The sequence below is a fragment of the Rana temporaria genome, chromosome 12 (assembly GCF_905171775.1).
Source record: "Rana temporaria chromosome 12, aRanTem1.1, whole genome shotgun sequence".
Classification (NCBI taxonomy): domain Eukaryota; kingdom Metazoa; phylum Chordata; class Amphibia; order Anura; family Ranidae; genus Rana; species Rana temporaria.
Genome location: NC_053500.1, coordinates 91,655,580 through 91,681,045, shown reverse-complemented (window position 1 = coordinate 91,681,045; position 25,466 = coordinate 91,655,580). Strand labels below are relative to the sequence as shown.

Sequence of the window (25,466 nt, the reverse complement as noted above, 5' to 3'; positions counted from 1 at the left end):
AGGAGTGACTCCTTAGATCGCAGTGCTCATATAGATCAGGCTTTCTCATTAGAGTGCCCAGAACAGGAGAGTACCCTCCTAAGTGTACTCAGAGCAGGAGAGTGACCCCTTCAGAGTGGCCAGAGCAGGAGAGTGACCCCCTCAGAGTGGCCAGAGCAGGAGAGTGACCCCCTCAGAGTGGCCAGAGCAGGAGAGTGACCCCCTCAGAGTGGCCAGAGCAGGAGAGTGACCCCCTCAGAGTGGCCAGAGCAGGAGAGTGACCCTCTCAGAGTGGCCAGAGCAGGAGAGTGACCCCCTCAGAGTGCCCAGAGCAGAAGAGTGACCTCCTCAGAGTATAAAGAGCATGAGAGTGATCCTCTAATTGTACCCAGAGCAGGAGAGTGACACCCCCTAAGCAGGCCCGGATTGGCCATAGGGCAAACCGGGCATATGCCCGGTGGGCCGCGGCCGCTAGGGCCACCAGGCCGCAAGTCCTCGCAGGACCCAAGAGAGCTGGGCTGCTCTTTAAGCCCACGCCACTCAGCTAGTCTCTCTGTGGCTGCCCGGCTGTCAGCTAAAACTCAGCCATCGGCGCCGGGAGGACGGAACCAAAGGGGGAGAAGCTAGATGAGACACCGTATTGGTCAGCCGTCGGCGAAACTAAAAGTGAGGAGGAGCTAGATCTGCTGTGACCTGCCGAGAAAGGTCCCACGGTGCCCGGCGGATAATGCCCGCCTTGTACTGTCTGCACAGGATGACAAAAAACGTGAGTACAGCCCCCCCCCCCCCCCCTGTAACCTGGATAAAAGGAGCAGTTGGGGCTGCTGCATATAGAACATTCTCTCCATCTTTCTCCAGCAGGTAGAGGAGAAGCAGGCATTCCGAGACTGCAGGAGGAAGATGAAGAAAATTATTGTTCTATGTGCAGCCTCCCCCACTCCTCCTATCCTGCCTCCCCCCCCCCCTGTGCTCTCTTCCCCTATGAGCGAAAATATGTGCAAATACACAAAGAAAATAAATAAAATAACATGGTAAAGAGCTACTGTCATTGGCTCTTTACTCTAGTCCGTGATGCTCTGTGTCCAAGGGATGCAGCTCACCATCGATTGACATGCACAAGTGGTGAGACCGGTAGGATGTCATAAATAGGGCTGTGGAGTTGGTAGATAAATGTTCCGACTCCTCAGTTTTATGTACTTCCGACTCCTCTGTATTAATATGCGAATGTATTTTATACATTCCTTGAGGGAAAGAAACGCAACCTACCACAGGACTACTGGCTGGGAAGCCAACAGTCTACTGTATTGCACAGTTTAAGCAAAAGACAAACACAATGAAAACAACGTTTTTTATTCTAAAACATGGATTTTCCTAGGAGAATCCCATAGTCATGTTTAAAGTTTAAGCTAACAATCGGAGTTTACAAGTTTTTATAGCCTTAGCTAAATGACAGCAGTTTTTCCAATGGTTTACAGCTTCAGTCTTGAACTATTGGCCCTCCATTCCCTTCACTTATACAAGTGTCTCACTCTCTAGTCCTGCAAAAAAACATATTTATTTAATCCCTCATCAGTGAGAGGCTAGGTTACACATGGACGCTGCGTTCCCTGTAAAAGCAGAACACAACACTATGGAAAGTATAAGTATTGCAGCTCCTAATTGTGCGTTTCGTGCCATATAGTGAAGCACATGAAAAGCATACTTCGTCACGGTCACTTAACGTGTTCGTTTTGCGGTTACGTGAGGCACTGCATGCATTGGTCTTTATTCTTACAGTAGAGAAGTCATTAATTATAACTTTTTGTGAATTGGGACATTTAAACTTGCATTTTTTTTTTTTATTCCAATATAAATTTAGTAGGAGTCGGAGTCGAAGCAGGAGCATTGTTTGCCGACTCCGACTCCAGGTACCCAAAATTTCCCCCGACTCCGACTCCACAGCCCTGGTCATAAGACCCAGAAGGAGGAAAGGTACGAATCCATACCAGACCCTTAATTCGAGCATACAGCCTGGTTTGCCAGGAAAGGGTGTTTAGGTGTGTCAACCATACCAGGTAGGGGTGTAACGGATCATCATTGATCCGTGATCCGCACGGATCAATGACTTCGGATCGGCACACACGTGATCCGTGGCGTGCCGCGGGACTGCAGAGCAAAGCGGTAAAAAAACACATTGAAATTGTCTCCGCTGTTTGCACACAGCCCCGCCTGCTCCTAACCACGCTGTGATAGACAGAATGCGTGTCCAATGCGCTGATGTGTTTTGTCTATTACAGCGTGGGCTTAGGAGGAGGTGGGGCTGTGTACGAGCAGGAGTGGAGACGGCGGTGAGTTCAGTTGGTTTCTAGCAGAGACAATGTGCTGCTGCCTGCCATCCGTTCCCCCCACACTTCTCCCTGCTGGCTCTGATAACCCCCCCCCCCTCCAGCTGCCGTCCGTCCGTTCCCCCCCCTCCAGCTGCCGTCCGTTCCCCCCCTCCAGCTGCCGTCCGTCCGTCCGTTCCCCCCCTTCTCCAGCTGTTGTCCGTCCGTTCCCCCCAGCTGCCGTCCGTCCGTTCCCCCCCCAGCTGCCTTCCGTCCGTTCGTTCCTCCTCCTCCCCCCAGCTGCCGAGTCTCCGTCCTTGCTGCAAATAGCACACAGTGAGATGGGTGAGCTGTGCTCTTCTTATCTCAACTGTGAGGACTGTTTTTGGAGCTGACAGGGTTAACAAAGAGAACCTGTCACCTTCAATTGCTATGACACAGAGAATTGTTTTCTCTTGTGTGATAGCAATAAAGTTAAATGTAAAAAAAAAGAAGAAACAATAATTCAATTAATAAAAAAATAAGTAATTAAAAAGTAAAGAAGAAGAAAAATAATATTAAAAAGAAGAAAATTATACAAAAATTAAAAAAGTAAAAACGACAAGCTACAAAAAAAAAATGATAATGTAATAAAAAAAAAGAAGAAACAAAAAATATTTGAACTAACCATGCCGCCCCTGCCATCCAACTGCTATTCTCCGGGGGGGGTGGTTAGGTTGGTGGGGAGGGGGTGCATTGCAAAACCTGACCTTGGGGTGGCAGGGAAAGGAAATCCAGCCCTGCTGGCTGCCCTCTCACTTCTTCCACCCTGGCGAGGCGGCAATTTGGGGCACAGTGAGGCGGCAATTTGGGGCACAGTGAGGCAGCAATTTGGGGCACAGGGAGGCGGCAATTTGGGGCACAGGGAGGCGGCAATTTGGGGCACAGGGAGGCGGCAATTTGGGGCACAGGGAGGCGGCAATTTGGGGCACAGGGAGGCGGCAATTTGAGGCACAGTGAGGCTGCAATTTTTTTTTTGCTGATCCGAAAAATGATCCGATCCGTGACTCCTGATCCGAGGAACGATCCGAACCGTGAGTTTTTTGATCCGTTGCACCCCTAATACCAGGCCACACGCCCTCAACCTGGGGGTTGCCTTGCCAAGGGGAGACCCCCTGGAAAAGCACCTTGTTCCCATGTTAACTAAGGCAAGGGTCTATTTCCCATATCCCTTGCACAATGGTTGTGGGGGCTACAGATAAGGGCTTATCACAATCTCAAAGTCTCTCTTTGTAAATCCATTCTCAATCATGGTGCTTGAAACTTCCTAGACAAGTAGAAATGCCACTTCTTATATAAGACTTTCTGCTCATGCCAAACAGGTTAAAGTTTGAGCGTTGGTCCAGCTTGAATCAAATTGCAGTTCATCTTTTTTACTGGTGGTCAACGTGCCTCCTGCCATTGACTGGTCACCTCTGCACCCCTTCCGAACATCCTGTGCTCCCCCATCTTCTGCCCCTTGCAACCAAATATCACCTCTGCAAACTCCTACTTATCGGTCAGCCGTGCACGGTTTGTGACCATATTCCTGTATATAAGGAATGCATTGTAGCTGCTGGCTGTGTTTCATTGCAGCAGCATCCATCTTATTCTCACTGCCTGCCCATAACTCTGAAGTGTTGGTTCTGAATCTGCCTGTCACCTATGACACAAATGTCATCCCACATACCCCTATTAAAATACCGATTTCTGGGCTCTTACATTCATGCCACCTACAACATCCACCGCCGTTCCTCTAGTGAATGAAAATGAACTCCTACTTGGTCAGCTCTGCCCACGTCTTCTTTTAACCAATCACTGTGCAACTTATTCCTCTAGGTCAGTTCATCGTTGGGTGAGTCTTGTGGCACTTCTTCTTGTCTCCCGCGTGCGTCCCACGCCTCGAATTGGCTGATTTCCCTGATTGGCTGAGAGGTGCTGTGGCGGGAGTGTGGAGTGTATGACGCCCTTCGAAGAAATTATCGACTTGAGAAACGGAGATGAGTAAATCCAAGGACAGTGGGGGTGAGTGTGCTGTCACTGATAGGGATTGTTTGCCTGAATTTTTTGACAGTCATAATAACTGTGGCACTATTCACCCGGTCCCACCTAAACTCTGATGTGCGAAAATCACAGGAGAGGACACAGAACGTTTGGCTTTGTGACCCTTCATTGGTAGGGATAGTTTACTGTAGGCTAAAGAAGGTTTGACATAATCAGAAACCAAGATGCTCCTAAAAAGTATATGGGTTTTTGTGCCCAGGGGTGAGTGAATTTGCCTGGGCTATGATTGCAAGCAATTTTGTGATTCTTGCTCGAGAAGTTTGCCAACTTTGTCCTAAACCCATTTTGGATGTCTATGAGGGGAGCTTTGTTTTTTTAAATAGGAACTGCAGTCTGCTCACATAATTCGTAGCAGACTGCAGTTGAAAGATGGAAAAAATTACTGAGGTTCCACTTTAACCACTTCATCCCCAGAAGAATTGACCCCCTTCCTGACCAGAGCACTTTTTGCAATACGGCACTGTGTTGCTCACGATTGTGCAGTCGTGTGATGTTGCACCCAAACAAAATTGATGTCTCCCCCCCCCCCCCTCTCCCCCACATATAGCTTTCATTTGGTGGTATTTTATCACCTCTGTGATTTTATTTTTTTATTATTTGTGCGACAAAAAAAAAGAGCAACACTTGGCGGACAGATTGGACACTTTTGACACTATTTTGCGACCATTGTCATTTATACAACGATCAGTAATATAAAAATGCACTGATTGCTGTGTTAATGACACTGGCAGGGAAGGGGTTAAACTCTAGGGGGTGATCAAGGGGTTAAGTGTGTCCTAGGGAGTGATTTTAACTGTGGGGGGATGGGCTACCACTGACATGACAGCAATCACTGCTCCCAACGAAAGGGAGCAGTAGATCCCTGTCACTAGCAGAACAGGGAAATGCCTTGTTTACATAGGCATCTCCCAGTTCTGTAGCTCCATGTCACAATCGCGAGACACCGGCAGACATCGAGTCCGTGGGCACGGCCGGGGGGGCGTGCGTGCCCACTAAGCTGTGATTTAAAGGGGAAGTACCTGTACACCTTTTGCGCAGCCGTGCGTATATTGTGCGCTGGTCGGCAATCGGTTAAGTTCTGTTTGTTTGTAAGACTAGGACATCATGCACACTGGAAGATTGTGCAGCTACTTCTATGGGCGTCAGGTGCTTTTGTTCCTGTCTCTACACTACCTGCATGTTAGCTTATGTGTCCATGCACACAGGCTTTTATCACACGTTTTAGTAGCATGAGGTTTTAGAGCAGTGTTTCTCAATTCCAGTCCTCAAGGCGCACCAACAGGTCATGTTTTCAGTATTTCTTTTCGATTAAGGCTGGGTTCACACTACTACACTACTTTCATCCTACTTTGCTCTGTGTTCAATGTTTCCCTATGGGAGCGTCTTGTAGCGTCCTACACAAGTCGGTCCGACTTTGAAAATGCTCCCTGTACTACTTTTGGTCCTACATTGATCCTACTTCAGGCCCATTGAATATCATTGAAGTCGGACCAAAGTAGTATCCTGTTCATGAAAGTAGGATGGATGTAGGACCAATGTAGCAGAGCAAAGTAGGATGAAAGTAGTGTGAACCCAGCCTCAATGACTAGTAAGGCAGTGAAACTGATCAAATCACCTGTGCAAAATAATGAAAAGCCTGAAAACATGACCTGTTGGTGTGCCTTGAGGACTGTAATTGAGGAACGCTGTTTTAGCCTAGGTTCACACTGCTTGAATTCAAAATCGCGGTAAAATGCTCGATTTTACCGCGATTTCGCGGCTGCGGTTTTGCCGCGATTTCGGCCGCAATTTAATGTAAATCGCGCCCCAAAATCGCAAAAAGTAGTACAGGAACTACTTTTTGAAATCGCAGATGCGGCGTCGCACTGATTAGGACAGTGCCATTGCCGACAATTGCTGCCGATTTGAGATGCGATTTGACATGTCAAATCGCATCTCAAATCGTTCCAAATCGTACCCAGTGTGAACCAGGGCTTAGAGGCAGGAAAAAAAAAGTGAGTCCAGAAGCAACAGTTTTGACAGAAAACGCTTGATGCTGTCTAAAAGCTAAATACACTTTTATTCTGGCCAATTAAATTAAAAGGGCTGTAAAGGTTCATGTTTTTTCACCTTAATGCATCCTATGCATTAAGGTGAATAAAAAACATCTTGCGATTAGCGGCCGCCCAGCCCCCCGTCTTACTTACCTGAGACCTGGAAGTCCCGCGTTGTGAACGCGCTTCCTCTGCCCGATCTCAGCTCTCCATTCTTCGCAGCTATTGGCTCGCGCTGCTGTCAACCAAATCGAATGACGTTGGGCGGGGGCCAGGTCCTTAAGGCGATTCAGTTCGCATTTGTAGCGCTATACAAGTTATTCACTCACTCGCTCTAACCCCCTTGGGAAAGCGCTTCCCAGAGGGGGTTATGTAAGGCAGGGAGGAGCCAAGACAGCCGCTGTGGAACCCCAGAAAACACCATTCGGGGCCACTCTGTGCAAAACGAGCTGCACAGTGGAGGTAAGTATAACATGTTTGTTGTGTTTTTTTTTTTTTTTTTCCCGATATTATTTATTTATTTGTTTTAAAAAAATAGATAAACAGATACATGTTAGGGGCATTCATCGTAATCACATCTTGTTATATCATCATTTGTCAAGAAGTGAAAAAAAATGAAAGTAAAAATAGAATGATACATAAAAAAAAAAGACAGGAACAATCGGGAAACTGAAGAAACAGGAACCTCCCAATGAAGATTCTATTTAGTCTTACCCCCCTCGGGGGTCTCTACTCCTCTAATTGTCTACCAGGTGTCCTATCACTAACTACCCCTCAACCTGCATCGGCTACCAATTATCTAATCCCTCCTAATTCCCCCTACCCCCAAAAAAAAAAAAAATCAGGTCATATTCCCCCCCGCCCAAATCTCCTCCCTCTACTCTCCCCCTTCGGACCCGTTGCCAGAATGTCCTCCCATTATACCACTCCATGCCAGTTCCCTATTCGTATCTCTTATAAATTAGATCACTTCAAGAAGATATTCTCCCTCCTCTGAGGCCAGAAAGGAATTCCAGGGTGCCCAGGTCTCTAAATAATTCTCTCGTTGTTGATGTGATGAGAGAACCAGGTCTTCCAGCCTACTAATCTCCTTAACTTTACAAGCCCACATTTGTATTGTAGGGGCTGTTATTGATTTCCATTTCGATGGTATGCATGTTTTTGCCGCATCTAGTAAATAGCACGCGAGGGATTCTTTATATCTTTTCTCTGATATATCATTTATATGTAAGAGGCACATTGCTGGGTCCTCTTTTAAATCCAGATCTGTAAGCTGATGTATAATTCGTATAATCTTTCTCCAGAAGGTCCTCAACTTGGGGCAGTCCCAGAAGATGTGCAGCATTGTTCCTTTATCTTTCTGACATATCCAGCATATATCTGGGGTGTCTGGGAACATTTTATTTAATTGTTCTGGTGTTTTATACCATCTGGTAAAAATCTTAAAATTAGTTTCTTGAATTCTAGTACACCTTGATGTCTCATGTATTAATCTGCACATCCTCTGTTGTTGCGCCCAGCTGAAACTCCCTCCTATTTCTCCCTCCTATTTCTCTCTCCCATTCCTGTATACATCTCAACGAGAATCCCTCTGGTTGCCTAATTAGTAGTCCGTAGCATACTGAAAGTGTGTGGGCTATCGTTTCCTTTCCTTTACAGAGGCTCTCAAAACTAGTGAGAGATCTACAGAACCTTTCCGGGTCAGGTAAAGTATTAAAAAAGTGGGCAAGTTGAAGCGCATTCCAGAATTTAAGCCCCACTCTCCCTTCTTGTTTAGTCATTTCTTCTATTGTCAGCCATCTCCTATCCTGTATGAAACTAGATGCATAAATGCATCTCTTTTCAGCCAGTTGTCGGAAGTCATTTCCCTCACATCCTGATTGGAATTTCGGATTACCTATTATTGGGTATAACGGCGAGGTTACCGGGTCTATCCCTAACATGGGGAATAACGTCGCACAGATTTTCGCTGTATTTCCCACCACCGGATGTTCCTTCATCTCTCTGGGTAGTATCGAATAGCACCAAGGAATTCCACTAAGTCGAGTCTGTGACTGGGATTGTTCTATCTGGACCCATATTTTAGATTCCCTATGCTTGAACCAGTCTATGACTCTATTGAGATGTGTTGCCTGATAGTACTTCCGTAGGTCTGGTACTGCTAAACCTCCTTGTGCCTTAGTAAAGGTCAGTTGCTTACGCTTTATCCTAGGGTATTTATGTGCCCATATAAACTCAAATATACTCTTCTGGCATTTCTTAAAGGAATATAAATTGGCAAGGCTCGAAATAAATATAAGAACTTAGGGAGAATGTTCATTTTTATAATATTATATCGCCCAAGCCATGTATGATATCCTGGGTTCCATTTATCCAAAGACAATTTAATCTTTTGTAGTAGGGGTGGAAAATTTAGCTCAAAGATCCTTGCTACATTCGTTGGAATATATGTGCCCAGGTATGTTAGTGCGCTGTCTGTCCACTTAAATTTAAATTTCCCCTTTAATTGTACTATTAAGCTTTGTAGAAGGTTAACCGCCATTGCTTCAGATTTAATAAAATTGATGCATAAATTTGAGATCACACTGTATCGATCAAATTCCCTCATCAATTCCGGTATTGAGATTGCTGGGTTACTAAGTGTAAATAACATATCATCTGCATAAGCAGATATTTTGTACTGCCTATCTTTTATTTGTATCCCTTCTATTTCTTGGTTCAGCCGAACCTTACATAGAAAGGGTTCCATCGACAGGGCAAAAAGTAATGGGGACAGAGGGCATCCCTGCCTTGTCCCATTTGATATATCAAAGGTTTCGGAGAGTATACCATTAACTCTGACTCGGGCCGATGGACATGAATAAATGGCCAATATCCAATGTAAAAATGTATTCCCAAAACCAATGTGTTGCAACACCTTTTGCATATATTCCCAATTCACCCTGTCAAAGGCTTTTTCGGCATCTGTATTCAAAAATACTGCTTGCATCTTGGTTGTATTCACAGTCTGAAGTAGGTTAATTACTTTGGTAGTATTATCCCGGGCCTCACGTTCAGGGACAAATCCCACCTGATCCAGATGTATAAGATCTGGCAGATACCCCTGAATCCTGTTTGCTAAAATCTTTGCAAAAAATGTAAGGTCTTGATTTAGAAGGGAAATTGGATGAAAACTTCCACAAAGAGCTGGGTATTTACCCTCTTTTGGAATCAACACTATGTATGCCAACAAGGTTTCTTTGGTTAACACTGCTGTAGATCCCAATGCATTACATAATTTTGTCATATGATCTAGTAATAAGGGAAGGAATGTTCTATAATATTGAACTGTAAGGCCATCTGGGCCAGGTGCTTTTCCCACTTTCATTGCTCCTATCGCTTCCTCTACCTCTTTTTTAGTAATAGGTTCTTTTAGTTTCTCCTTAACTTCCTCTGTCAATTTAGGCATTTTTGATTCCTGGAGATATTGTTCTATCTGATCTGCTCTTAGTGAGTTTTTCTGAAGATTATATAGGGTGTGATAATATTCCTGAAATTCTTTAGCTATGTCTTGTGGCTTTGTTACTTTGGGGTTTTTAGATGTGCTAATCTGAGGGATATAATTGTTTAATTTCTGGTCTTTTAGGGTTCTGGCAAGTATTTTCCCACATTTGTTCCCTGATTCATAAGAGATTTTTTTACAACGTTGTATATCTGCTTTGGCTTTATAGTAAAGAATATCTGTAATTTCTATCCTTTTTCTAATAAGATCTTTCTCTACCATCGTCGATCCTGTCTGTTTATGTTCCCTCTCTAACTCGGTTAGTTCTTACAAAAGTCTTTTAATTCGTTTTGTCCTTTTTTTCTTAATCCTACTCCCATGTTTTATTAATACCCCCCTAATTACTGCCTTATGTGCTTCCCATATTACTCCTGGATTACAATCGGGGGTATCATTAGCCTCAAAGTACCAGTTTATCTCCTTAGTCACCTCTTCTAGAACCTCTTTTTCTAATAGTAGACTCTCATTTAGTATCCAGTTATTAGTTCTGTTTTTGAAAAAATCTTGCAGATCATATGACAAAAAAATAGGTGCATGGTCTGACCATGTGATAGCCAATTTTAGACTCTCTCACTGAATCCAATTGGGCATGTGGGATCAAAAATAAATCTATTCGGGTGTATGACTTATGAGGGGAGGAGAAGAATGTATAATCCCTTTCTTTAGGGTGGAGCAATCTCCATATATCTATTAATTGGTTTTTATATAAAGTTTGCGTGATCTTCTTTCGATCATTAAATGTAATGGATGACATTCCTGAAGATGTATCTTCTTTTACATCTAAAGGAACATTCAAATCTCCCCCCACAATCAGACTCCCTTCCGTAAATTCCATAAGCATCCCCAAAGTCTTATTCAGAAAAAACGCTTGATTCTTGTTAGGGGCATATATAGCAGCTAATGTAATCTTTATGTTACCAATTTCCCCTTTCAAAAATAAAAAACGTCCTTCATTATCATGTCTAGAATCTATGTATTTCCATGGTACCCTCTCTGCCAACATAATAGACACACCTTTCGATTTTGCTATTTGGTTTGTTGAATGATAAACTATAGGGAACCCTCTGCTTTTTAGATTCGGGATTCTATCGTCCCTGAAGTGCGTCTCCTGGATAAATGCTATGTCCGTTCCAAATCGACGTAAATCTTGAAGTAATATTTTCCTTTTTTCTGGTATATTTAGGCCTTTGGCGTTCAATGATAGTATCTCCAAGGTCTCCATTCTGTCTCTCGGATCTTTCCAAAAAAAAAAAAAAAAAGGAGGGGAGAGAGGAGAACGACGAGAGGAGACACAAAAAAAAAAAAAAAAAAAACCTTAATCCACCCCCAAACAACCCCCCCCCAAAAAAATCCTACAATCCTCCCCCCCCCCCCCCCCACCCTATATCCTTAATTTATCCCTTCCCACCCTCCACCCTACCCATACAGAGAAGTATTCCCTTCTCTTGTCTATCTTTTTTTAAAAAGAAAAAAAAACGTTCACCGTCTCAACGGTATCTGAACGTCGTCCTATTGAGGTATGTTTAGGGCTGAACTGGTCAGAGGGTCAGGTTCCCGTACCCTCCGTGTCTCCCATCTCCCAAAAACCTTATAAACTTTATAATAAACGTTTGCTACAGACACCACAAGACATCATGTTATATCTTCTTTTGGAAAGGAAAAAAAAAAATAGGAAAAAGAGGAGCGAGCTCAAAATAAATATAAATCTCACAATAAGGGAGCCCTCCAAACATCTCATATCCACTTCCAGTGGCGCTTATTACATTCCCCTTATAACATATTGACAATATTGATATTATGGAGGAAGCATCCTCCTATCTATACCTCCTATATACCTTTATATATACTCTTAAATTTCTATACATATACATGAATATGAGAGAGAGAACAAAAAAAAAAAAAAAAAAAAAAACTCCAATCCCCGCACCCCCCCCCCAAATAAGTTCCTTCCCTTTTCTCACCCCTCCCCCCCTTCCTTATTCCCCCCCCCTTTTATAACCTTACTTAGTGTATCTAAGTGCATCATGTGTTACTATTATTATCCTTTATTCCTTAATTTACCTACTTAACGACAACCTTTATATGTGTCTATATGTGTCTATATATGTCTTTCTGTGTCTATATATGACTGTATATCTGTGTATATCCGTGTATATCTGTGTCTGTGTATATATACATATATCTGTGTTTAATGTGTTTATCAAGGGAGAGAAACCACAAAAAAAAAGGATCCCCCCTGTCGACCTCCTTCCCCGTGTCCAATCCACCCCTTCCGATCTTATTCGATCTTATCCTTATGATTATATATTAACCCTTCTCCTATATATATAAAAAAAAAAAACACACACTAAAAAAAAAGGGGGGGGGGGGCAACCAGAGTAGATTCAGAACATTCGCACCAAGTTTACCCACTAACCAAATCCAAACAAAACCTTCCCCTCACCCTCCCCATTCCCCCACCCCCATCATCTCCTGCCCCGCCATACATGTCAAGCATATTAATCAGTAAAAATAAATAACAATAAGTAATTGTACCCTCTCCTATCCAAATCACCACATTTATCCCGTAAGAAAAAATCACCACACTTATCCCTTAAAAAAAAAAAAAAAAAAGAACCATCAACAGTGATATATATATATATATATATATATATATATATATATATATATATATATATATATATATATATATATATATATATATATATATATATATATATATATATATATATAATGTATATGTATGTATGTGTATGTATTAGGGGTGTAACGGATCGTCACCGATCCGTGATCCGAACGGGCCACCCCGTTCGGATCGGCACACCACACGATCCGCGGATCGCTCCGGAGCCTCGGCCGTAGGAAAGTCCCCGGCTTCGGCCTAGCTCCGGAGCTGGCGGCCATCTTGCTCCAGCCCAGTGGAGAGCGTGTGCTTGCCAGTGACCCTTCACAGCATGGGACTGAATTCCCCTGGCTGCTCCGACAAAAGCGATGGATGTCACCGACTCACCCGTGATTACACAGTAATCTGTAAGTGTCTGGAAGGGGGAACGGCCAGCCTCTGCTCTGCAGATAAGATAATGTTAGGTGAGGGATCGGGAACAAGTGCACTGTATAGAGAGGTGAGAAACTAAGCCAGCAGTGTGTGTTCAGCTTGTTACTTCCTCTCACTCACTTTCTCCTCTCCCTAACCTGCCTGCTTGGAATGCCGTGCTGGAACAATCACACCGGGCTGTGAGGGGATCATGAGAGTCCTTAGGAGGGGTGGAGAGGGCTTAACCTGTCAGTGTGTGCTTGTACATCGCTACTGTCTGTGTGTGTGCTACACTGAGACACTTCCCCCCACTGTATACACAGCATGTCACAGTACACCGTTCCTTTGCTTCACACACTGTGTATGGCATTGTCCAGGTCCCTGTTTAACCACTTCAGCCTCTGAAGATTTACCCCCCCCCCCCCCTTCCTGACCAGAGCATTTTTTTGCGATACGGTACTGTGTCGCTCATATATTTAGGCCAATATGTACTCTGATAAATGTTTTTTGGTAAAAAAACAAATAGTTTTTTTTGTGAATAGCTGCGTTTAATGGCACCTTACATGCTTGCTAATGTGACAGAACTTCTCTGATATTAATATTTAACTTAATGTGAAAATCGGAGGTGTTCTGTCACATTAGCACGCATGTAAGGTTTGCTGCAGATTTTAAAATGTAACATGTAAACAGTCCGTCAGATTTACATATTCTGTATTTAAAGCGGGGGTTCACCCTTAGAGGGCACTTTTCCCCCTTAGATTCCTGCTCGTTATTACTAGGGGAATCGGCTATTTATTTTAAAATATGTGCAGTACTTACCCGTTTACGAGACGCATCCTCTCCGTCGCTTCCGGGTATGGGCTTCGGGAATGGGCGTTCCTTCTTGATTGACAGGTTTCCGAGAGGCTTCCGACGGTCGCATCCATCGCGTCACGATTTTCCGAAAGAAGCCGAACGTCGGTGCGCAGGCGCAGTATAGAGCCGCACCGACGTTCGGCTTCTTTCGGCTACGAGTGACGCGATGGATGCGACCGTCGGAAGCCTCTCGGAAGAATGTCAATCAAGAAGGAACGCCCGCTCCCGAAGACCCATACCCGGAAGCGACGGAAGAAGATGCAGCTCGAAAACGGGTAAGTACTGCACATATTTTAATATAAATAGCCGATTCCCCTAGACCGAACGAGCAGGAAGCTAAGGGGAGATTTTTTTTTTTTTTTTTAATGGGTGAACTCCCGCTTTAAGCTCCGTTTTGTGTTGAAAATAACTGAATCTAAAACTCTGTTGGGTGTAACAAGTTTAGTATTTTTTTTTGCTGATCCGAAAAATGATCCGATCCGTGACTCCTGATCCGAGGATCGATCCGATCCGTGAGTTTTCTGATCCGTTACACCCCTAGTGACCTGTGGGTCTCTGCCTTGCAGTACTAGGGCGGCATAGCGGTGGGTCAACATGGAGTCTGAACAGAGGCTTCTACCCCAACCATGCCTGAGTTAACCCTTAGTGCCCCTGCCGTCTCTGTAGAGCCCATACGGCAGTCCCTTAGGCGTTTATCGCCAGGATTGAAGTGACAAGCGGCCAGAAGGGGGTAAAAACCCCCTCCCTGCGCCTGCTTCTGGGGAGGGCTCTGACACGGAACCAGACCCTGCTGCTGGCTCTGGTTCTGTCATGTCAGATGTTGCAGGCTTAGCCCACACGGTCAGTGAGGATGACTCTGCTTCAGGGTCAGCCCTTGATAAGGCTCTTATCACTGCGGTGCGGGATACTTAAAAACTTGAGGAAGGCGGAGACATCAGAGACGCTGGTCTCTTTTGGGTTCTGCACGCGCCCCGCACCGCAAAAGTGTTTCCTTGTGTTCCTTACCTGGACAAAATATTATACAATGAATGGGATCGGCCGCAGAAAGTTTTTGATACCAAAATACTTTGCGGTCTGTTATCCTCTTGAGGAAGACTTTAAAAAAAAAAAGGTCCTCCATCAGCAGAATCTGGGAAGGGTAAGGAGCCTCGTCATAAGCAGGGTCCCTCCTTTACCTCCCCCAAGCGTTTTTTTCGCCCCCCCCAGGTGCTGCAGGAAAACGTTTTCCAGGGTGCTAAGGCGCCCGCTGTAGATCAAAAGCGCACCTGGTAGCGTAAGCCCAACAAGCCTGCGGACAAGCCTGCTTCTGCATGTAGGTCTGCCCCCGCCAGACACTCGGGTGGGGGGCTGACTTTGCGGATGCGCGGCTCGGTGGAGATCCCTCTTTCCGACCGCTGGGTTTGCGAGGTAATTTCCTCGGGTTACAAGATAGTTTCTCTCTTGTCCACCAAACAGATTTTTCCTTCCAGCCTCCGGTATGCCCGGGTGGCCCTGTCAGGGGCTGGTCAGGATCTGCTGGTCAGGGGAGTGATTATACCGGCTCCTTCAAGGGAACGGTTTCAGGGTTTTTTACTCCAATCTGTTTGTAGTCCCCAAAAAAGGAAGGGGTCCGTCCAATCCTGGACCTTAAGGCCCTTAACTCCTTTGTCAAAGTGCAAAGGTTCAGGATGGAATTGTTCACTCTGTAGTGGCGGCTCTCCATCAGGGGGACTTTGGTACTCAGGACGCGTACCTGCATATTCCAATACGCGCAAAACACCAGAGGTTTCTGCGTTTTGCGGTCGAAGAGGACCATTTTCAGTTTGTGGCCCTCCCCTTCGGCCTGGCTTCGGCACCACGAGTTTTCACAATGGTGATCGCTCCTATTCTGGCCCTGCTAAGGCAGAGCGGAATCGCTATTGTGGGATACCTGGACGACCTTCTACTGAGAGCTTCTTTAAGCTCAGTCTTAGGAGAGGATGGTCCATCACCTGCCAGCCCCTCCAAAAGATTCAGGTGGCTACTGAAGTTCAGAAGTCAATGTTGGTACTGTCTCAGCGACTGGCATACCTGGGGTTGGTCCTCGATTCCTCAGAAGCGAGTTTTTCTCCCGATGGAAGAACTCCAGACACTGCAATCTGCGGTGCAGCGGTTAGCGACCCAGATGTGGTCCTTGCTTCGCTTTTGCAAAATAATTCTGGGTCCCATGGTAGCCTCTTTCGAGGCGTTTCCGTATGCCCAACTCCACACCCGAGTGTTACAGAAAGATTCTGTCACGTTGGGACAAGCTCCCTTCGTCTCTGGATTTCCAGATTTGGGTGAGTCGCCTTATCAGGTCCTCCCTAGTGTGGTGGTTGACATCTCCAGTACTTCGGACCAGGAAATTATTCCTGGCATGCTATCGGACAGTGGTCACAACTGATGCCAGCCTCTCTGGCGGGGGGCGTTCTGGAGTGTCCAGTCAGCCCAGGGGCGCTGGACTCAGGTGGAGTCCCGTCTGCCAATCAATGTCCTCGAGCTCCGGTCTCTGGGTCTCAAGTGGTCTCTGGGTCTGCAGGACCATTCGGTCAGGATCCAGTCCGACAACGCCTCGGCCGTGGCGTATGTTTGCCATCAAGGGGGCACGCGGAGCTCGGCCGCGGCGGTGGAGGTTGCACACAATCTCTGGTGAGCCACAAGGTACGTTTCGGCTCTGTCGGCCGTGTGCATTCTGGGGGTGCAGAGTTGACAAGCCGACTACCTAAGTCGCCAAACACTGGACCAGGGAGAATGGTCGTTGCACCCGGAAGTGTTTCAGAGTTGTGCCAAAAAAGGGGCACTCCAGGCGTGGACCTTCTGGCGTCCCGTCTCAATCGGAAGATGTCACGTTTTGTGGCCAGGTCAAGAGACCCTTTGGCGGACGCGTCAGACGCGTTGGTGGCACCGTGGGGTCACGATCGCCTAGTCTACACCTTCTTTCCTCTGGAGCTTCTCCCTCGCCTGTTGCCTGGAGGGGTTACCAACAATCCTGGTCGCGCCGTTCCTGGTACGCAGACCTGGTGCGTCTGGTGGCAGACGTCCCGTGGCTTCTACCCCTGAGAGTAGATCTTCTGTCGCAGGATCCGATTTTTCTAACCCTGCTTTACAGTCGCTGGCTTTAACGGCATGGCTGTTGGGAGCCAGGTGCTGAAGGACGAGGTCCGTCGGACTCGAAGATCTCTACCATGCTACTTGCACGGAAGTCTACTTCACGTAGGGTTTGCCATCGTACGTGGAACGCCTACATCTCTACGTGTGCAGAGATGAAATGGCACCCCCGCACATACTGGGCAAAACTATCACCCCTAGCACCAAAGTTAAAAGTCTCGGAGTCATTTTCTACACCTACATGACAATGGATGCACAAATAGGGTCAGTAGTCAGCGGATCCCACCATCTGCTGCGCCTACTACGCAGACTCACTCCCTTTATCCCGAAAGAGGACATTGCAGTCGTGGTGGGAACAATCATCAATTCCAGACTCGACTACGCAAATGCCCTCTATCTAGGACTCCCCAAATACCAAATCACTCGTCTGCAAGTTGTTCAAAATACGGCCGCTCGACTAGTGACCGGCAAAAAAACATGGGAATCAATCTCACCTTCACTGAGATCCCTTCATTGGTTGCCAGTAAAAGACAGAATCACTTTCAAGGCACTCTGCCTAATGTATAAGTGTATTCAAGGCAACACCCCCCCCAATATCTATGCGAAAAAATAAAAGCCCATGACCCCAATCGCATTCTGCGATCCACCAATCAAAACCTACTCCAGATACCCAAAACCAGATACAAGTCCAAAGGAGATCGAAGATTTGCAGTCCAGGGACCTCGGCTGTGGAATGCACTACTAACCACCATACGACTGGAGTCGGACCACTTGGCCTTCAGGAGAAGGATTAAAACCCATCTCTTCTGAGGTCAAGGGGTTCCTTGCCCATGAAATGGATACAGCGCCCAGAGGCGATTCAGTTCGCATGTGTTGCGCTTTACAAGTTTCTCACTCACTCACATACGTGCTGTCCCGGATTCTGCTGTTCCTACAGCGGGGAGTGGATCAGGCTCTCGCCTTAAGTACGGTTATGGGTCAGATTTCGGCCTTGGCTGTTTATTTACAGCGGCCGTTGGCGACGCACTCCCTGGTGCGTACGTTTGTACAGGGGTCAGGCATGTGGCCCCTCCTGTGCGTCCTCCACTGCCTCTGTGGGACTTGAATTCGGCCCTCTCGGTGCTTCAAAAGGGCTCAGATTTAGGACATTCGGGAGATTCCTCTGTTGACTCTGTCCAAGAAGGTGGTCTTCCTCGTAGCCATTCCTTCAGTCAGACAAGTTTGGGATCTGGCGGCCTTGTCTTGCAAGGCTCTTTTACTTGGTCATCCACAAGGATAAGGTGGTGCTGCGGCCGCAGCCATCATTCCTTTCAAAGGTTGTTTTGGCTTTTCACATTAATGAGGACATTGGTTTTACTATACTTATATCCTCAACCGGAGAACTCGAAGGAGGCCACGTAACTTTCCTTGGACGTGGTGCGAGCCCTACGGGCGTACTTGTCTGCTACGGCTTAGTTCCGGAGATCCGACTCACTGTTCGTGTCAGTGACTGGTCCTAAAAAAGGTCTGGCGGTCGTTGGCCTCCATTTTTCAGGTGCAGCAGACTGGTCGTGCTCCAGGCCTATGCCCTAAAAGGGGCGGGCGCCTCCCTTTCTGGTTACGGCGCATTCGACCAGGGCGATTGATCCCTCTTAGACTTTCCGCCATCAAGCATCTGTTTTACAGGTGTGTAAGACAGCGACCTGGTCTCAGTCCACACCTTTTCAAGTTTTGCAAGGTGGATGTGAGTGCATCTTCGGATGCCTCCTTTGGCCGCAAGTTTTTGCAGGCGGCTGTTTAAGGTTGAAGTTCCTCCATTGAGGCACTCTGGTTTAGGGTAAAGCTTAATTTGCTGTGTTTTTTCCCACCCCTCAAATTTTTTGTCACTGCTTGGGGACGTCGCTAAGGTCAATTGCTGCTGTGTCTGTCCATGAACGGAAGAGAAAATAGGATTTTTGTACTCGCCGTAAAATCCATTTCTCTGAGTTCTCGGAGCTTCGGACCTGGGCGCGCGCCCGCGACCCACGGCTGGGTAGATGTACAGGACGTGCAGGTACGTCCATCTGCCCAGCCGTGCCATTCTGTGGACGTATATGTACAGTGGGCGGTCCTTAAGTGGTTAATGACACCAATGATGGGACATGGTTCCTCTCACTGACACCAAAGATGGGGCACTGTTTATTCCCACTGATAATCGGGACCTTTTCTACTCCCGATGGCCACAGTCCGGCCCCCGTTAAGTCTGAAGAACTGTAATCTGGCCCTTTGTTTAGAAAGTTTGGAGACCCCTGGCCTAGACTATAAGATGATTGCCAAGACCCTGAAACTGAGCTGCAGCACGGTGGCCAAGATTCTACACCGGTTTAACAGGACAGGTTCCACTCAGAACAGACCTCGCCATGGTCGACCAAAAAAGTTACGTGTACGTGTTTCATATCCAGAGGTTGTATTTGGGGAATAGACGTATGAGTGCTGCCCGCATTGCTGCAGAGGTTGAAGAGGTGGGGGGGGGGGGGTCAGCCTTTCAGTGCTCAGACGCCGCACACTGTATCGAATTGGTCTGCATGGCTTTCATCCCAGAAGGAAGCCTCTTCTAAAGATGATGCACAAGAAAGCCCACAAACAGTTTGAAGACAAGCAGACTAAGGACATGGATAACTGGAGCTATGTCCTGTGGTCTGATGACACCAAGATGAATTAAGGTTTGTTAAATCAGCACACACACACACACTATCTCACAAAAAAATTTGTAACAATTTTATTATATCTTTTCACGTGACAACACTGATGAAAATATAATTTGCTACAACATAAAGTAGTGAGTGTAAAGCTTGTATAACAGTGTAAATTTGCTGGCAACAAAAGTGAGTTTTCCCCTGTCCAAATTGGGCCCAAAGTGTCAATAATTTGTTTGGCCACCAATATTTTCCAGCACTACCTTATCCCTCTTGGGCATGCAGTTCACCAGGGCTTCACAGGTATCCACTGGAGTCCTCTTCCACTCCTCCATGATGACATTACGAAGCTTGTGAATGTTAGAGACCTTGTGCTCGGAGGGCAATGTTCGTTTGCAGATGCTCAATAAGGTTTAGGTCTGGAGACATGATTTGCCAGTCCATCATCACCTTCACCCTCAGCTTCTTTAGCAAGGCAGTGGTCATCTTGGAGGTGAGTTTGGGGTCGGTATCATGTTGGAATACTGCCCTACGGCAAGACACACTTGTCTTTGTACTCCTCACCTGGTTGCCGCCACACATGCTTGACACCATCTGAGCCAAATAAGTTTATTGGTGTCATCAGACCACAGGACATGGCTCCAGTAATCCATGTCCTTAGTCTGCTTGTCGTCAGCAAACTGTTTGTGGGCTTTCATCTTTAGAAGAGGCTTCCTTCTGGGATGACAGCCATGTAGACCAATTTGATACAGTGTGCGGCGTATGGTCTGAGCACTGACAGGCTGACTCCCCCCACCCCTTCAACCTCTGCAGCAATGCTGGCAGCACTCATATGTCTATTTCCCAAAGACAACTTCTGGATATGATGCTGAGCACGTGCATGTAACTTCCTCGACCATGGCGAGGCCTGTTCTAAGTGGAACCTGTCCTGTTAAACCGCTGTATGGTCTTGGCCACCATGCTGCAGCTCAGTTTCAGGGTCTTGGCAATCATCGTATAGCCTAGGCCATCTTTACGTAGAGCAACACATTTTTCCCTTTATAGTCTTTCAGGACAGCACCTTGAGAGCGTGGCTCCACCCACTTGACAGGAAACGCACCTCCACCAAACTTCTTAAAAGGGAGGCTCCTTCCACTTATCAGTCTTTGTGTTTCCTCCGGCCGAAACACATGTGGGGGTTAGGAGCTCTCTAGGTACTACCTGAGAGGTCATATCTCCCTACTCCTCCACCTGTTTTTTCTTACCTCAGAGAGTCTGTTCCTCCCATTCACTGGATAGAGAGTACCTTGTGCATGTGCTCCTTCTCGCTCATCGGTGCTCAGTGGAGTCAGGGACTGCTCCGGGATACTGCTCCTTGGCAAGGTAGACGGCGCGGACATCTTTTTTTCCAGTCCAGGCAGCCGAACGCTGCAGCCATCTTGGGAAGGTCAATCAGGCTGCTTCCCCCGGAAGTGAGGTAACCGGAAAGGGGCGGCATCCTACGAGGGGGCGCAGGGCATGGATGTCATTTCCGCCAGGAAGCGCTGAGGGAGGAACAGGTCTGGTGCCTTGTTAGCTGGCCCAGAGCAGTGGCGCTAGTGGAGTTCGATACCGGCGGTTTTGCCACCAGCATCATGCTGCTGCCTCAACATGGACGCAGGATCCACAGTGAGTGGAACAGGCACTGGCACCAGCAAGGCCCAGGTAAGGGGTAGACTGAGGTTCTACACTCATTTACTATGGGATCTCTCTCTAGTTCTCTTCTCCCTTGGGGGGGTTAGTGTTTTTTCCCCCATGAGTTTAGTGGATCTCTCACTGTGCACCTGTGGTGAGCATCTTGATTGGTTTTCAGGCTGACTCAAAAGGATGGTTTGTCTTTTTTTCCTTTTTTTTTTATTTTCCCTCGTCATGGCAGGCCAAGAGCTCTGATCCTGGGAATAAAAAGAAATGTCCTTCATGCAAGTCTAAACTACCTGAAGGCTGGAAAAAAGCTTTATGTCAGACATATATTGACTCATTAGTGAAGGAGGAAGCGTCTGCCGCTTGCAGCGACATAATCGCATCTGTTAAAAAGGAATTGGATGCTACTCTTCAGTCCTTTAAGTCCTCACTCACGAAACCATTCGTGAGACTGACCTTTACCTCACAAGACTCACTGTTAGTCCCGGTAGTGGAGGCAGAAGAGAGTCCTCTGAACCAGTAAGGTCCCTCTCCCTCACATTCTCAAGAATCAGATGAGGATGAGCTGGAGAATGTCTTCAAAATATAAATTGTCTTTGGAACAAGTCGATGCATCCTAAAAGCTTTTCATACAACTTTAAGATTAGAGGAGGAACATGACAGGATGTATGCAGGACTTGGTGAGCCCAAGATGCATATCTTTCCAGTCCATACAGTAATTTCTGAAGCGATCAAGAAAGAATGGACTGATCCTGAAAATAAACGTTTATTTGCTAAGGCACACAAGAAAATGTTTCCTTTTGATATAGACCCAGCAGCTCCCTGAAATAAAGTTCCAAAACTCGATGCAGCTTTTTCTCAAGTCTCACGATTTTCAGATCTAGCATTTGAAGACATGGGGATTCTGAAGGACCCCATGGATAAGAGGATGGATCAGCAATTAAAGAGGGCTTGGCAATCCAGCATAGGAAACCTTAAGCCAGCAATGGCGACTACTTGCGTCTCCAGAAATATGGAGTATTGGTTGAACCAGCTTAAGGATCATATGATAGCTGATTCTCCAAAGCAAGAAATCCTAGACTCCTTTTCAACCCTGTCAGCAGCTGTAGCCTATCAGAATGACGGCAAGATCAGTTAGGAGGGCACTGTGGTTAAAAACCTGGCCGGGGGACACAGCATCTAAAAACAAGATGTGTTGAGTACCCTTCCAAGGGGATTTATTGTTTGGCCCCGATTTAGATGCAGTGCTAGACAGAACTGCAGACAAGTAGAAATATTTTCCTGTCAAGAAAAAAAAGCAGACAGGCAAAGGGCTCAAGAAGAAAACAAGCCTCAAGAGAGGAAGAAAGGTTGGTCGGGGCAACAGGGCAAAGGTAATGTTCTTTTCCATCCTCCTGCGGCAACCAGCAAAACACAATGACAACCGTTGTAGGTGGGGGGAAGACTTCAAAGTTTTCTCCCTTTCTGGGCAAGCATAACAGAAAATCTGTATATTCTCTCTATGCTGTCCCAAGGTTACAGAATAGCGTTCTCGGACCCTCCCCCAGAGAGGTACCTGTTGAAAAATCTACCAAGAGATATAGTCAAGTCCTTAGCAATGAAGAGCCTATTGAAGGATCTGATGAACCAGGGAGTTGTAACTCAAGTACCACAGGGGGAGCTTTATCAGGGATTTTAGTCCCCATGTATTCATAATAAAAGCCGTCCGGAAGTTTTAGACTCATTCTCAACCTGAAGCTGTTAAACAGATCGGTCCTATACAAAAAATTCTGTATGGACTCAATCTTCACAGTCAAAAATCTTTGGACAAAAGAGTGCTTTATGGCATCAATCGGCCTACGAGATGCCTATCTGCATATCCCCATAGCCCCTCAATCCCCAAAATGTTTAAGATTGGTGGTAAACATGGGAAAAGAGGTTGTGCACCTCCAATTCAAAGCCCTCCCCTTCGGCCTTTCCTCGGCTCTGAGAATATTTACAAAGGTCATGGCAGAGGCCCTTGCTCCTCTTCGCTTGCAGGGGGTAGCAGTAATTCCATACCTAGACGACCTGCTCTTCAACCCAACCCAAGAGGCACAATTTCTGGGGTATCAGATAAGCTCAGTGGAGCAAAGTTTTTTTTTTTTCTCCCAGAAGACAAAAAACAAAAGATACTAAGGGTAGTGGCCTCCTTACAGACAAATCAAAAAGCAATCAGTCAGACAAGTAATGTCAGCTCTAGGAACCCTAACCTCATCTATGCCGGCGGTGCAGTGGGCAAGGCTTCACTTCAGACCGCTTCAGAGTTTCCTCCTGAAATTATGGGATCACAGGAAAGAATATCTGGAGGCAAAGGTAAAAATCCTCACCAAAGTAAAACGATTGCTTTGGTGGTGGAGAAGTCAGAAAAACCTGTCAGCAGGCCTTTTATGGTTGTTTCCAATAGAAAAAGTGGCAATGACAGACGCCAGCCTATAAGGATGGGGGCACACCTGGGTCAGAACTATGCTTAGGGTGTTTGGTCCTGGTCAGAAGCAGAAAAGTCCTCCAATTGGAGAGAACTAAGGGCAGTGGCCTTAGCTTTGGATGCCTTCTCTGCAGATCTTCAAGGTGCCCATGTTCAAGTCTTCTCGGACAATGCCACTACCATAGCCTACTTAAACAGGCAAGGAGGCACAAGAAGCAAAACACTTCAGCTTCTCGCCTCAGACATCCTAAACTTGGCAGAAAATCATTTGCTGTCCTTATCAGCGGTCCACCTCAAAGGCACTTTAAATATAATGGCGGATTTTCTAAGCAGAAGACGGATTCAGGAAGCAGAATGGACCCTAAATCCTGAAGTCTTCACAATGGTCATCCGGGCCTGGGGACAACCACAAATAGACCTATTTGCGTCAGAAGAAAATATGCAACTTCCGGTCTTTTTCTCCATTCACAGAAACGACAGTTCCCAGGCAACAGATGCGTTAATACAGCCTTGAAACTTCCAGCTGGGTTACGCCTTCCCTTCGTTTCAACTAATTCCGTTGGTACTGAGGAAGATTCAGAAGGAGAAGGTGGAAGTAATTCTAATTACCCCATTCTGGCCAAAAAGGGCTTGGTTTACCACCATTCTTGGAATGGCAGTCAGGCCACCTCGGCGGCTGCCGCTTCGGCAGGACTTACTTCTACAGGGTCCGATATACCATCCGGAGGTGGCCTGTCTAAGCCTCATGGTGTGGTATCTGAGAGGCAGTTCTTGAGACGAAAAGGTCTGTCTCGACCACTTGTGACTACCTTGCTTTCCAGTAGAAAGGTGGTTACCAGGAAGATCTATGCTAAGTACTGGAAGATCTACAACTCCTGGTGTCACTCGTCAAATAGAGTGGTGAAAAATCCTAGTGTCAATTCTGGAATTTCTTCAGAATGGAGCAGAAAAAGGCTTGTCAGTCAGTACACTTAAAGTGCGGATAGCTGCATTGGGAGTTTTTCTGGAAAGGCCTATATCTTCAGAGCCGTTAGTTTCAAGATTTTTCAAGGCACTTTCTAGATCCAGACCAGCTCCCGTGAGTCACTCCTCCAGTTGGGATTTGTCAGTGGTTCTTAAGACACTGTCTAAGGAACCCTTTGAAGCGCTACAAGACATTTCTCTGAAATACCTTACTCTCAAAACGGTGTTCCTAGTGGCAACAGCCAGGAGAATCGTGAGCTGCACACCCTGTCAATAAAGAAACCCTTCCTATCCGTCTACGCGGACAGGGTTGTACTAAAGACTGATCCAGCCTTTCTACCAAAAGTGGCGTCAGCCCTCAACCGGTCGCAGGAAATTGTCATACCAACCTTCTGTTCTAACCCGTCAGGGGAGAAGGAACACCAATTCCACATGTTGGATGTGAGAAGAACCTTGCTACATTACCTTGAAGTGACCAAGGATTTTCGATCTTCAGACTACTTGTTCATACTTTTTTCAGGAAAAAAGAAGGACCACCAAGCGTCTAAGGGGTCAATAGCTAGATGGCTAAAAAACGCTATTCTGGAAGCAGGGCTATCTTCCCCCATTGGGAATTAGAGCACACTACTAGGCCTAGTACACACGAGAGGATTTATCCGCGGAAACGGTCCGGAGGTCTGTTTCCGCGGATAAATCCTCTGGCGGATTTTGATCTCATGGTTGTACTAACCATGAGATCAAAATCCCTGCGGAATTCCGTCCGCGGTGACGCGTCGCACCGATGATGACGCGGCGACGTTGTGATATAATGA

General features: G+C 46.4%; 1 protein-coding gene across 3 annotated transcripts in view; it reads left to right on the top strand.

Annotated features, from left to right (window-relative positions):
• Nucleotides 1–4,137: 4,137 nt before the first annotated feature.
• LOC120919601 (PSMC3 interacting protein) overlaps nt 4,138–25,466 on the top strand; it is a 524,670-nt gene continuing 503,341 nt past the window's right edge. Inside the window, exon 1 of one of the 3 annotated variants that reach the window (XM_040331823.1) lies at nt 4,138–4,325. Coding sequence is in view for 1 of the 3 variants with exons in the window: in XM_040331822.1 (XP_040187756.1) it covers nt 4,301–4,325 (25 nt within the window). In the remaining 2 variants the exon portion in view is untranslated. The remainder of the gene's footprint in view (nt 4,326–25,466) is intronic. The other 2 variants (XM_040331821.1, XM_040331822.1) reach the window with 2 other exon arrangements.